This window comes from Blennius ocellaris (genome assembly GCF_963422515.1).
Source record: "Blennius ocellaris genome assembly, chromosome: 3".
Classification (NCBI taxonomy): Eukaryota; Metazoa; Chordata; class Actinopteri; order Blenniiformes; family Blenniidae; genus Blennius; species Blennius ocellaris.
The window spans coordinates 8,720,021-8,732,969 of record NC_137652.1 but is presented as its reverse complement, the minus strand read 5'-3'; the positions used below and the strand labels follow the sequence as shown (position 1 = coordinate 8,732,969).

At 42.5% G+C, this 12,949-nt stretch overlaps 2 protein-coding genes across 3 annotated transcripts; one reads left to right on the top strand and one right to left on the bottom strand.

The window, feature by feature from the left end:
• Window positions 1-671: 671 nt before the first annotated feature.
• Window positions 672-2,714, bottom strand: hemgn (hemogen). 2 transcript variants are annotated; one of them, XM_080517907.1, is made up of 4 exons: window positions 2,583-2,714; window positions 2,233-2,323; window positions 1,255-1,799; window positions 672-1,164 (listed from the first exon to the last, which is right to left on the bottom strand). In XM_080517907.1, the coding sequence occupies exons 1-4, from the start codon at window positions 2,635-2,637 to the stop codon at window positions 1,052-1,054; spliced, it is 804 nt and encodes a 267-aa protein (XP_080374033.1). In that variant the 5' UTR covers window positions 2,638-2,714; the 3' UTR covers window positions 672-1,051. The 2 variants fall into 2 exon arrangements, with proteins under 2 accessions (XP_080374033.1, XP_080374034.1); XM_080517908.1 differs by having other exon boundaries at window positions 2,245-2,323.
• A 1,829-nt stretch (window positions 2,715-4,543) lies between these two features.
• Window positions 4,544-12,630, top strand: anp32b (acidic (leucine-rich) nuclear phosphoprotein 32 family, member B). Its single transcript, XM_080517895.1, has 7 exons — window positions 4,544-5,271; window positions 8,240-8,389; window positions 8,479-8,601; window positions 9,122-9,314; window positions 9,753-9,880; window positions 9,968-10,046; window positions 11,900-12,630. Exons 1-7 carry the CDS (start codon window positions 5,218-5,220, stop codon window positions 11,989-11,991), a joined length of 819 nt encoding a protein of 272 aa, XP_080374021.1. The 5' UTR covers window positions 4,544-5,217; the 3' UTR covers window positions 11,992-12,630.
• Window positions 12,631-12,949: the final 319 nt, after the last annotated feature.

The window sequence follows — 12,949 nt, the reverse complement described above, 5'->3', positions numbered from 1 at the left end:
ACCTGACGCTCCACACTTGAAATCTATTTGAAGAGAGCAATATATAAATGTATTAACATGGATAATATTTGCATGACAAACATTACTTATTCACAGATACCAAAAGAGATGTAATCCATCCATGTCACTTCTTTCTTTAGTCCGCACGGGGTCAAGGTGGCAGTATGAAAAGCAAAGAAGCCCAGACATAACTCTCTGCTGTAACTTCCTCCGGCTCTTCTGGAGAGACCACGAGCCATTATTTACATTTTTTCATCTTTTTGCCAATGAGTTGATCAAAAGAAGTTTTGGTGCACTTCTCTGTTTACATACAGTTTATGATAAAGAACTACAAGCAAATTGACATTTTCAAAAAGAACGAAAAACTGTAAAACACTATGTTTTTTGATGTGACAAATGAAACCAGCAAAATACACACACAGATACAGATTTTGTACCTGTGTAAATGTGTGTTTGGACTTACATTATTGAGAGTAAAGTTTGAGCGAGAGAGAGAGAGAGAGAGAGAGAGAGAGAGAGAGAGAGAGAGAGAGAGAGAGAGAGAGAGAGAGAGAAACAAGAACAGCATATACGGTCTGTGAAATTGTACAATATTGGGATAGCAAAATGAAAATCAATATTTGCATGTTGCCTCGATCACACAGGCCAAAATAAGAATGTTCACAGTCAAATGCAGTAAGCAGTGAATTTTATTGGATGAAAAACAACTTTTACAAAATTCAGTCAGAACAAATCTACAATTATAAACACATAATTACCAGTGATTTGTACCCTGTACTGTTAAATAAAAGGAATAGAAATGTGCTGTTTACTAAATGCAAAGTACGAAAATAAAAAATCCACGAACTTCACAGTGAAGTTGAACAACTCAAAATAAATAAGCATACAGGTCTTTTCTAAATTCATGCATTTTCTTCAAAAAAGCAGGGCAACTTGTTCTCCTCGGCCAAAAGCCTTAATATGGATCGGAAATCTACTCGGATACATACAGTGACCAGAGGAGAAGCATGACATGACCTAAAGCAACATCTGAACTGTGTCTTTCAAAAAATTACAATTGATTTCCAGGAACATATTCCTGTGGCACAGGCGGAGAGGACAATATTGGAACTGAGTACACTTTAGTTTGTTCGGGTTGGTTGATTGACAGTGTTTCACTCAAATCTACAAAAGAAACAAAGAGAGTTTGGTAGAAGTGAATTTAGAGGAAGAAAACAAATTAATCAAGAGACATCAGGCAGCCAACATTCATACCTTCATCCGCTGTATCATCTTGCGATGGAACGATGTCTTCCTCTTCATCTGGACCCAAATCCTCAATCAGGATCTGGTTGGGGGCTTCCTTCCCCTGTGACCCGGTGTAGAAGGCCTCCACCTGCAGAGGAGCTGCAGCTTTGACAGACTCCTGCGACAGAGCTGGGACTGAAACAGCTCCTGGAGTTGGATTTGGAGCAGAGTCTTGCACTGGAGCCGTATCTAGAGCCTGGTTCACTGAAGAGGTCAGAGAAGGAGCACAGACAGGACTTTGGAACGGACCAAAGATTAAGCTTTGGGCAGATCCAAAAACTGGTGTTGACTCCTCTTTCGTGGCAGTAAAGGAGGTCAGAGAGGTATTTGGTATTTGATCCAGGATGACCTCAGCGGGTTCAGGCGCCACCGTCACTGCAGGAGCCTCCTGAGTCACCGCTGGCTCTTCCTGAACGGCCATCAGCGGTGTGGCTTCACTCTTCCTGGGCCTCCCTCTCCTTTTCGAGCTGCTCTTGTCTGCAGCTCTTGGTCTTTTCCTTTGGCTCTCCATCCTGATAGAAAATTATTGGAATCAAACTGTGGGCACTGATACCAATTTTTTTGTGACACTTCCGTTAAGCCAAGGTACAAAGTCCTTGACCTGGATCCGTGGCGTCAATAGAAAAAGAAAAAAAAAAGAACAACTCAACCTTTGGCTTCCTCTTGCTCCACATTGAATATAAACCAATAGAGTGATAAGCCTTCGGAACATTGATAGTATTTTCAGAGGGCAATGTAAAGTACAGATTATGTGATGCAGCCTGCAAAGCCTACAGGTGAGGGCAAAATGTTTATATCCACCCTCCTTTCCGTCACAGAAATATTACTTACTGTGTGAATGTGCTGATAAAAGTATTTAAACGTGCACTTGTTATCATTGCTTCACGGACACAAGTGAAAATATAGGTCACTGCACAACATCGACAGAGTTTTTGACAGATTTACCCCAAAACCCACTGGTTAGTTTCCTTCTCCTCTGCCTCGGCTTTTCTCTTCCTCAGAAGCTCTCTGTCCCGCAATCTGCGACGGAGCCCTCCTTCAAAACAGAAGCCATATGTTTGCACGGTGCAGCATGAAATCAGAGTAACACAGAGTAACATTTGTCATGCATGAGTGGATGATGTGAGTGACTCATGGCACATAAAGACTTGCTTCATACAGATTTCCCCCCCCCCCTCCACTGGGAAAGCTTCATGCCAGGTTCGTAAAATACATGTTTGAGCTGAACAAGACTGAGTACAATCACATGTAATGAAACCTTTTTGTGTTGTAGAGTAAGAATGTATAAGCGTTACCTTGATCCTCATTTGGAGTTTTATACTCAGAGTCTTGTTGCAACGTCTCCTCCATGCTGAGTCCTGCTATGAATGATTTCAACTTGTTTAAGGCGGGCAAGCACAGAAAACAACACAAAGTAACTTCTGACTGTTTTCTACTCCCACCCCTAAACGAATTATCTGGTTAACCATTACCATAGTGCTGGGTGAGTTCTTGCAGTTTGGGCCTTATCATATTTGTAAAGCTGGAGGAGTTGGCACATAGAGAGAGAGAGAGTGCGAGAGAGACAGACAGAAGAGAGAGAGAGAGAGAGAGAGAGAGAGAGAGAGAGAGAGAGAGGAGGGGGAGAGAGAGTCCAAGTCCATGCTGCTTAATTACACGTTTCATTAGTATCAGTGATAGACCATTGGCTTACACATGGATGTTTCTGTAGTATAAGTAATATATGTTTTTGTGTCATGTTTCATGGTTAACTGTGCTGCTCAACCAAACTAACCTAAATAATCCTGTTCTCAACACTAATAGGGGCATACCCATCTTATCTCTCAGATGGCGAGCTGCTCAGTCGGGGTGTGTTCTCAATCTTCTCACAACACATTGAGCCCTGATGTGTGTGTGTGTGTGTGTGTGTGTGTGTGTGTGTGTGTGTGTGTGTGTGTGTGTGTGTGTGTGTGTGTGTGTGTGTGTGTGTGTGTGTGTGTGTGTGTGTGTGTGTGTGTGTGTGTGTGCGTGTATGTGTGCGTGTGTGTGTGTTTGAGCCACTCGAAGAAAAAAGCTCTCCAGCAGAGTAAATACCACTCAACTGCCAATTGCCTCCTGCACAGCAGGGGAAATGTTGAGGATCCCTCGACTGAATTTTGTTTCGTCTATGTAGAATTCAGGGTCTCACAATCCTGAAATCATTTAGGTATGCAATGAAGTTGCTCCATATGCAGTAAAGGGACACTTTAGGATGGTTCACTTAGGGCAGGGTCGTTTTGGAGCGGCGGGCTCAGGATCAGAGATGTGTAGGTTTCAACCCCACTGCTGATAGGTTACCACTCTGGCTATGACACCCTGACAAGGGTCCTTGAGATCCCCAGACACTGCACTGTGGCAGCCCACTGCGTTGGGTATGTGAAGATAAGGTTAACTATGAATAGATGGACTAAATACAGAGAAATAATATAGTCTGCTTTCTACCTTCTTCATTTAGTTTACCCCCCCCCCCCACACACACACACACACACACACACACACACGCACACGCACACACACACACACAGAAAAATCATACTAAAATTACTTCGGATTATTAGTATACCTTTGAGCATCACTGATCAATGTTTACATCCAGCTGGTCTGACTGCACACAGCATTAACTCTGGAGCTGATGAAAGTCCAACACGCTCCAGGATGGACTCTTTCCAAGTATGCATGTCTTTCCAAATGACTGATCACTATCAGAACCACTCTCTCAGCCAAGTAGAGAAAAGAAAAGACTGTCATTCACACATTACCCTGCCAAAGATGTCCGCTAAGACATTACAACGCCACCTTCTGGTATACCTTCTTAACTACCAGGCACCAGTCTTACTGTAAAACTGTTTACATGTGTATACAGCATAATGCAATGCATCTATACCCTGTTAGAGGCCAATCAGTAGTATTTTTTATTTTTTTGCAGTGTATATAGGTAAGATACAGGATTATGGATGGAATCTGTATTGTAGACCTTATGACCAGCCAACGATTTTAAAACACCCAAAAGGAAATGTGACTTTCCCCAATGTTGTTGGTTTGAGGGGAAACTGGAGGGCCAGCCTTGTATTTCAGGGCTCCAGTGTCTCAGGAAGTAAAGGGGTGGGGTTGGAGAGGGGGGTGCTCTCGCCTCCATATCCATATACAATGATCTCTTTACTGAAAACCAAATACACTCCTTGCTTCTCATGTGGCCATGGTGGAGGGGAAAACATTCACGACGCAGGACAACGACATAATCTGTGCATAAGCTTTATTTGTTAAATATTATACAAGGGTGACACATTTGCAAGTCATTTGTTCAGTTGGCAACAGGTTTAATACTTCCAAACAGCCACATGTCGTCCAGAACGAGTCACGGAATAAATATGAGGCAGTGGTCTGACAGTGAATATATCGGAGTGCAGACTGACTCTGTTAAACTTTATTCAGTTTGGCATAAACAAACTTCACCATATGACCTACTTTATGGACGTCTGACTGGTCGGGTGTTATTTCTGAGTAAACCGCCGATGTTGTGGGGCATTTGTGCTCCGGATGGAGAGGGGAGATAATAAAATAACACCTCGTGTTCGCGAAACACAGTGGAGTAATTTCCCTTTGAGAAATAAATTGCACCACAGCACTGTTTCGGAGCAGCGTCATGTTTTGTGACTGCAATGCCTTTTTTTTTCTTTTTTCTTTTTTCTAACCAGAGGCAATGGGCGTTTCTGGACGCAGGCGGCGCTGTTGAGCATATATTTTGTTTCAGTCCCGTTTCCCTCCATGGTTTCCCCTCTCTCCGACTAACTTAGCGTTTGGCTCAGTTCATTATACAGTCCTATATTCTCCCTCCATCAGGGCATCTCTGCCTTTGGATTGAAGCTCGCAGCAAAACCCCAGAGAGAAAAGTTTCACTTTCGCAAGGGCGCGATGAACATGAAGAAGAGGATCCACTTGGAGCTAAGAAACAGGACACCGTCTGATGTGAGTCGTGCTTTTTTTTTTTCTCTCTCTCTCTCTCTCTCCTAAAAGAAAACCAACCCTTAGTTTTGTGGCTAGCCCTGCTAGCTAGCCTGCTACTTTTTCTGCTTTGCGAGTGACCTGTGTGGCGAACGTAATGGTGACCACATGGGCTGCGAGCTTGTTTCTCCTATACACCAGGGCGGAGAGAAGAAACACTCGCACAAACAAGCTTTCATCCCGTTATTCTGGTCTGGATTGGGCGTATAGGGGGGCAACGAGAAAAGCTATATTCAATCGTTACTTTGAAACGGCGAATCTCTCTCTCCCCCCCCTCTCCTCTCTCTCTCTCTCTCTCTCTCTCCGGCTCGCTGGCATTATTGCGGTGCTTTAACCGTTTCGAAGCCTCCCCGGTCCCCCGGTTGCAGGTCGACTCTCACCCCGCTTGAAGCACAATTAGTAAACTTCTTCTTTTTTTTTTTTAAACGCCAATATGTGAGGGGAAGAACTGCTTCCTGCGCCTCGTCTCTGGCAGAGCAGTGTGTTTTATACAGACCTTGGAAGCCATGTTTGCCTTTGCTAGCATAACTCACGAGAGAGAGAAAAAAGAAAAAAAACACGAGGCGAGTTTTCTTTTTGGGTATTAAATCGTTATTAACGGGTGAGCTGTGCAACTCCTTCCGAAGGGAGAAACCGGGCATCGCCGACCACGCAAGCCTCAGCGTCCTCACATTTCTGCACAGCAATGTTAGCATTGAATGGGCAGATTCAGCAGCGACAACAAAAAAAAAAATCAAATAAAACAGTCGGTTCACAATGATCGGTGGCTCCAGCACTTTCCCGTTTAAAGTCCTTGATAGTCTGAGCCGAGAAGAAAATAAAACAAGCTCGTTTGACTGTAAAAAGCTGCTTTTTAAAGCCAATTTGTTCGGATTTTTTTTTTTAAAGGGGGGGCGAGGGGGGGTGGTATATAGCACTTAATTCCCCTCAAATGCCTCGCACAGCGGCCAGCTTTCAGTTCGATATAGTTGCATGTTGTAAATATTGCATGCGTGTTGAGCCCAGTGGAGCTCAGTCACCATTCAGCCCCCAGCCGGCTCGCAACTCCGCGTTTCCTTCCCGCCATATTACTCCGGCCATAGACTGCTGCGTGTGCCGGACTGCAAAACTCAAACCCGTCAAAACACCAGCGTTTACATTCAAAGCTAAACTCTTGCATTTTCGGACAAAAAACTCCAGGTTGGCCCGCCAACCACCGTCCAACCGAGCCGGGCGGCTTGGGTGACGCGGAGCAGCCGGCGCGCCGCGCTTGCTGCGTGGGCAGCCAAAAACTCCACGGTCGGCGTTTTCCCTCCCCACCACCACCCCCCACCCCCCACTCATGCACCAAATAAAACATATTTAACATCGAATAAAAACACTTTGGATGAATGTGTGCGCGGCGACAGTCGCTCGCAGTAAAAGCAGCACTTTTCCGCCATTGAAGCGTTCAGAGGACGGCTTTACTGTATCTCAGGAATCGCCATGTTGTCATTCTGTCGTCTTTGAAGCCCGGGGAGAAAGGAACTGTCTCCATCTTTGTTTTTTGTTTTTTTTTCCTCTTACTGAATTTCCGTTCTCAATACATGTCCTTCGACCTGAAAGCGAGGTTAACAAACTGGTAATATTGCTCGACGACGAGGAATATTCCACTTGGCCTGAGAACTGGTTTAAGGAGAGAAAGAGAAAAAAAAGAAAAGAAGAGTCTTTACTAAAGGGTGTATTCGCACTCCTCGCAGCTGTTGGCTAATGGCGGGCGGACACGGGAGCTCGAGCTGCTCGTGCGGCTGCAGCTCTGCCGCACGAGCAGTGTTTAAAAGGGGCAATGGCTAGCCTGTAGCCAGCTAGCACACAAAATCATTGCATTTGTCATTAGTGACTGCATCAGCGGGCCACGGGGGAAGCGGCGCGGCTCGTCCTCGTCTCATAACAAATCAATAGAGCAGCCGGATGAATGGAGCAACATGCTGAGTGTTTTGACACCGGGACAAGGGTCCGTTTTTTTTTTAAATAAAGAAAACTGTGATATTTGATGCTTCACAACAACTTTTTTTTTTTTTTAATCCGACAATGAATTGCGCAACCAGTGTTCACTTTAACTGAGTCCGAGTAACTCCGCCTTCAGTTGTTTTTCTAAGATCCATCTACAAAATGCATTTAATCACTTAAGCACAAAGAAGTGGGTTCACATCAAACACGTTTGATCGATATGTTTACAGGCAGTTATTTTGTTCATAATTACACAATATATACACAAATATGGCGCGCAATTTATTTTGTGTAACATATGTTTTCCTTTATTTTCAAGTACATTTAATTATACCAATAGTATGTAGTTACAATATTACATGGCACATTTTTTTAAATAGTTGATATTGTCAATTAACTCATAATAACACTGAGGCAATGACCCACTGACATAGTTCTGAGGTCTGGTTTCACATTGTGACTTTACAAAAGTACTATTTAAGATACTGTTAAAACTTGTAACTACTATTATTCTGTCAAATGTAGCGATAAGATAACACAATTCACTCATCACTACAGTTCCATATGGCAAAAAGACAAAGAACACACCCTACCCAGATAATTAGAAATGTAACCAATAGGGAACAGTATTTGCCAGGTAATAAATAAACAATAAAATCATAACATACAAAAGAATAGATATAGTGTCTACTAGGTTGGAACTGTGCTGTAATGGTTAAATAAATGCAATAAATGTTTTCACATCTTTTTCAAATGATAACAGTTCTACCAAGTATTAATGGTAATTTCATTTTGATAATTAATTTTACCGTATTACATGAGTTTTTCCGTTTGACTTGACCCATGAAAATTAATACAAGTGCTACAATAATACAAGAGATAAATTTATTACATATTTACACCTGGATAAACTAGTCATCTTTCTTCTGTTTTACATCATGTAATATGCTGTTGTACATTTCAGGTACGAGAACTCGTCCTTGACAATTGTCGATCGCCAGAAGGAAAGATGGACGGCCTCACAGCTGAGTTCGTCAATCTGGAATTCCTCAGTTTGATAAACGTCAGCTTAATCACAGTCTCCAATCTGCCTAAACTAGGAAAACTGAAAAAGGTACGAGTGGCGTTTCACATTTACATTGTCTTTTATTGCACGGTGACACAAATGGAATATAAAAATTTCTGTGTCCGTTTGTTTTTCAGCTGGAGTTGAGCGACAACAGAATCAGTGGCGGCCTTGATGTTTTAGCAGAAAAACTTCCCAACCTCACACATCTAAATCTGAGTGGCAACAAATTGAAAGACATCAGCACATTGGAACCATTGGTATGTGTCCCTTTGTGCATATTGCTCTAAAACGTGCAAAGCTGCACGCACACAATGACTTCACGCCTTCAAAATCACCGTTTTTGTTTCAGTGGCTACAGACGGTGCGTTTCCAGTAGTTTAACATAAAAAGGAAACGGTATGCATTGTGGCATTGATGTAATTAAATTGTGTGATACTCATTCACATTCATGGGATTCTAAGGTCATTATTTTGTCAAAAACAATTGGCTTGCATAGTTCTTTTTAGATTATAGTGCAAGAAAATTGTGGTCCGTAAAAAATTTTAGACCTGTAAAAATAACCAGCAACAAGGGTGTGTTGGTCCACGTGGATGTGACATCATGTGAGCCACATAGCTTTAATTGTCAACAGTGTCTGTATTGACTTTACTCGGTCAGTGAAGGTAGTGCGGTCAGATTAAGCATAATTACTATAAAGCCGTCACTGGATGCACACTGACAGTGTTATTAAGACAGGAGAAGGTTGTGACCTCAGAGTTCCACTGTTTCCATGAACAGAAAAAACTGGACAACCTGAAGAGTTTGGACCTGTTCAACTGTGAAGTGACAAACCTCAACGACTACAGAGAGAGCGTGTTCAAGCTGCTGCCCAAGCTCACCTACCTGGACGGCTACGACATGGAGGACAGGGAAGCCTCCGACTCCGACGGTGAGGTGGACGGAGACGGCCCAGACGACGACGAAGACGAAGGTACGGAGCGGCAGCGATTACCGCTGCAGGCGGTTCGGGTTCACGTGAGCACATTCGCTGTCGAATGACATTTTATTCTTACCGTCCACAGTGTCGGCACATTTGAACGTGTTTTGTTCTCACACCCTTCGGGGATGGCTTTGGGGAAATTCGTGGTTAGGCTTTCATCGGTGGATTATTACGTGAAATTAGGGATTTTGTTAAGTTGTGCACTAAATTTGAACTTGCCACGGTGCAGAGTTCTTGCTTAAAACAATTGACCTGTTTATTACTGGCATGTGTCTTCACGTCAGAATGAACGATATATCGAAGATGGTCGATTGTTAGGAAGCTTTACCTCAAACTGAAGCCATTGATCGCGATTTAGAAGGTGAAAATGTGAAACTGTCGACTGTGCATTCCTCCACTTTGTCCTTGACTGATTGTTTTGCATTGCAGAAGGGGAGGAGGAGGAGGATGAGGAGGGAGAGGAGGAGGAGGACTTTGATGAAGAGGAGGATGAGGAGGAAGACGAAGAAGAGGTAGAAGGAGAAGAGGATGACGAGGAAGTCAGTGGTGAAGACGAGGTAAGCGAAGAGTGAAAACCTGCTCATTGGAGTTAAACTAGTTCTGTTTTGTGTTTCTTTTCTGTAACGTCCAACATGTTTTCGAAGGAGGAAGACTTTGGTCAGGACGGAGAAGTAGACGGAGAAGTAGACGAAGAGGATGACGATGAGGACGAAGATGAAGATGGTACGTAATGTCCTTATACTCCTTTTTGAAATACCTGAAGTGTTTTTACCACGCGCTTCGACAGAAGGCACCTCAAACAGTTATTTCGACGAAGCCAGTCAGTCACATGCTCGCAGCCTCTTCTCGCCACAAGGCCGAGATTCCCTTTAGGGGCGAGATGAACTTTTTGTCAGCTCGAGAATACGGTGAAGTGTTATTGTTGTTTGTTTGTTTTTTTACTGAAACAAAAAAGACAATGATGTGAACTTTTCAGACATTTAATGGAAATAACAAGGCGATTTTTTTCAAAGTCTTAAGTACAAAGTTTGAACCCACTGTGGGACGATCTTCAGTCATCCCCGGTGTGCTGCTTGAAGTTTTCAAGAATTTATACTGTCGATTATTGGTTAAATGCCGATTCTCTTGCTTGGGGAATTTATACTTCTTACTTGACGAAGAAAACAACACAGAGTTGTGTGATTCGATAATGAGGTAGATAGAAGTGTGTGTGTGCATGCGTGTGTGTGAGCTGATTATGCAGGTCACCTGCTTATGTGTTTAATACCCATTTTTGCCTTTGTTGCGGCCTTTGAGGTTGAAAAAAAAAAGAGACACCATATTACACAATACCACCCCGATGTCATTTATACAAACAATGGGCAGGTTCAAAGTACTGAGACCAGCCGACCGTTCAGGGGGGTGTTCTAGATTTTGAGTCCCAAGTGGAAACTTTGACATCAATATTGAATCTGTGATCCTGGAAAAAAAACAAAACAAGAATCCAGAATCTCATAGATGAATGTAAATGTATATTTAATGTAATCTAAACACTGAAAGAGTTTTACCACCGTTCCACAATGTTTAATTTGAACATACCATATTATGTTGTTATTTAAAGTGACGTTTAACAGAACAGCAGCTTTGACTTGTTTCCTCTTCACATTAGAGGTTCAGGGGCAATAGTTTGCTGGAAACTTGAAAAACTAGGTCTGAGAAGCTGTTTAGTTCAAAAAGGGATAAAGAGACGAGATAGCAGGGGGGGGAAAATCTGCCCGGGGTTGTCTCTTAAGCGTTAAAAAACAGGAATTCAAAACGTAAAGCACTACTGTGGGTCTTTGATGACGACTCAACTGAAAACAGAAATTTTTTTATATTAAAATTTTTTGAAAATGCATTTGCTTTTTTTATTTAATTTGACAGAAAACTGCACATATAACAGTTTTTTTTTAAATAGATGAATGCAAAAAAGCAATAAAAACAACTTTAAAATGAAACTCTTGCCTTCCGAATCACACAAATCAAAGTTTGAGCACAATCACACACATTTCATTAGTGACTTCTTTCAAAAAGTCAAACAGACTTCTTTTTTTCCTTCTGCATTCATGATAGTCGCTTTAGCTTCTCAATTTTTAAATGCATCTTTGTAGGTTTTTTTTCTTCCAGTGCCAATATTAATTGTTTTCTTTTAATCAATGATTTTCTTTAGATTCTTTGTTTTCTTGGTTGAGATTACTAAACATTGAATTATGGTGTTTCAAGGATATGCTTTTATTGGTTTCTTTGTAAAAATGAAACTAAATATGGGAAGTAGTTTTAACGCATTAAAAAAAAAAGTCTTTACCTTTAATTCTCGCGTGTTAGATACAATAAACAATAAAATAATTGGGCACACGGAAAGTTCCCAAAGTCCAACGAGGTCCTATCGTTCTCTGAGATTGATCCGTCACAACATGATGTGATCCTGCGAGTTATTGAATTTAAATCAACTCAGATGATAAAGGCACAAACAAGCATTTTCCAAAACACACTGCATATCTGATGATGATTATTCGGAGCATATCATAAATATATGACCCCCCCTCCCTCCCCTCCAGAAGCAGAAACGGGCACAGGCGAGAAGAGAAAGCGAGAACCAGAGGATGAGGACGACGACGACGACGATGACGATGACGACGACGACGATTAAGAGCGAACCTGGAAACGAGAGCCCACCGAGTTCCCCCCTTCCCCCACAAACCGGAACGTCCGCCCTCCTACGACTCACACCGTCTTTGTAATCCACGTCTACCCTCCCCAGCTCTGAGCTCTTTTTACGGGGCAAGACTGTACCGATGGGTGGGCCGAGTGGAGCTGCCCCCCCCCCCCCCCCCCTTCATATCCTTCTTAATTTTTTTTAAACCCACCGCCCCGACAGATGGAACTGAGAGCCACCAAACACCCTCCACCTCACCCCCACGGCCCCCCAGGTTCTCAGGCAGCCCACCACTCAGCATTCCACAATTTCACTGTTGATCCCTCTTCATGTATTCCCGTGTGAGGACTTTGGGACTGGTATCTAGTTTTGGGTCTGTGCTTTGAATATTTTGTTGGATGAATTTTTTTGTTGTTGTTGGGTTTATCATTTCTCTTCTCTTTTTTTTTGTCTTTTTTTCCCCCTGTTCCTTATCTCCCCCCCCCCCCCCCCAATAAAATTATTGCTATAGCAGCTGTGCAACCAGCGAGCCATGGTTTTTAGTGTGGCCGCCTGTTGCATAAATCAAGGTTGTAGCTACATTTTTACTTTCTGTATGACAAAAAAAACTTTGTAAATAAAATGTTAACATTTTGTGTTTTTCTATCCTCCTTGCTTCTCCGGTGCAAAGTTACTGATAGTTAATTATTTTTTTCTTGTACCACTGTGGCATTATTGCCGCACACAATAGGAGGAGGAAGATGCTCTACAATTAGCATATTGCCTTTTTTCTTTTAAATAAACGGGTACTTTGTGAAAATGACGAGAAGCTGCAACAAAACATGAGAAGAAGCACAAAGTTGGACGAGCTGTTTAAAGGTAAGCAAACAAGCTCTCTGGCTTTATCACAATCACATGTGGTTGAATACTAACTTGTTACTGCTAAAATCAATGCGTTTACACAGACATTACT

What these genes read in the sequence shown, in the direction of transcription:
- hemgn (XM_080517907.1), bottom strand. Translation starts at nt 2,637, where the DNA reads ATGGAGGAGACGTTGCAACAAGACTCTGAGTATAAAACTCCAAATGAG. An exon ending in ACTAACCAGTGGGTTTTGGG is followed by an intron (nt 1,800 to 2,232) that starts GTAAATCTGTCA and finishes ATTTTCTATCAG; the next exon opens with GATGGAGAGCCAAAGGAAAA. An exon ending in AGATGATACAGCGGATGAAG is followed by an intron (nt 1,165 to 1,254) that starts GTATGAATGTTG and finishes TTTCTTTTGTAG; the next exon opens with ATTTGAGTGAAACACTGTCA.
- anp32b (XM_080517895.1), top strand. Translation starts at nt 5,218, where the DNA reads ATGAACATGAAGAAGAGGATCCACTTGGAGCTAAGAAACAGGACACCG. An exon ending in GAAACAGGACACCGTCTGAT is followed by an intron (nt 5,272 to 8,239) that starts GTGAGTCGTGCT and finishes TGTACATTTCAG; the next exon opens with GTACGAGAACTCGTCCTTGA. An exon ending in AAGTCAGTGGTGAAGACGAG is followed by an intron (nt 9,881 to 9,967) that starts GTAAGCGAAGAG and finishes ATGTTTTCGAAG; the next exon opens with GAGGAAGACTTTGGTCAGGA.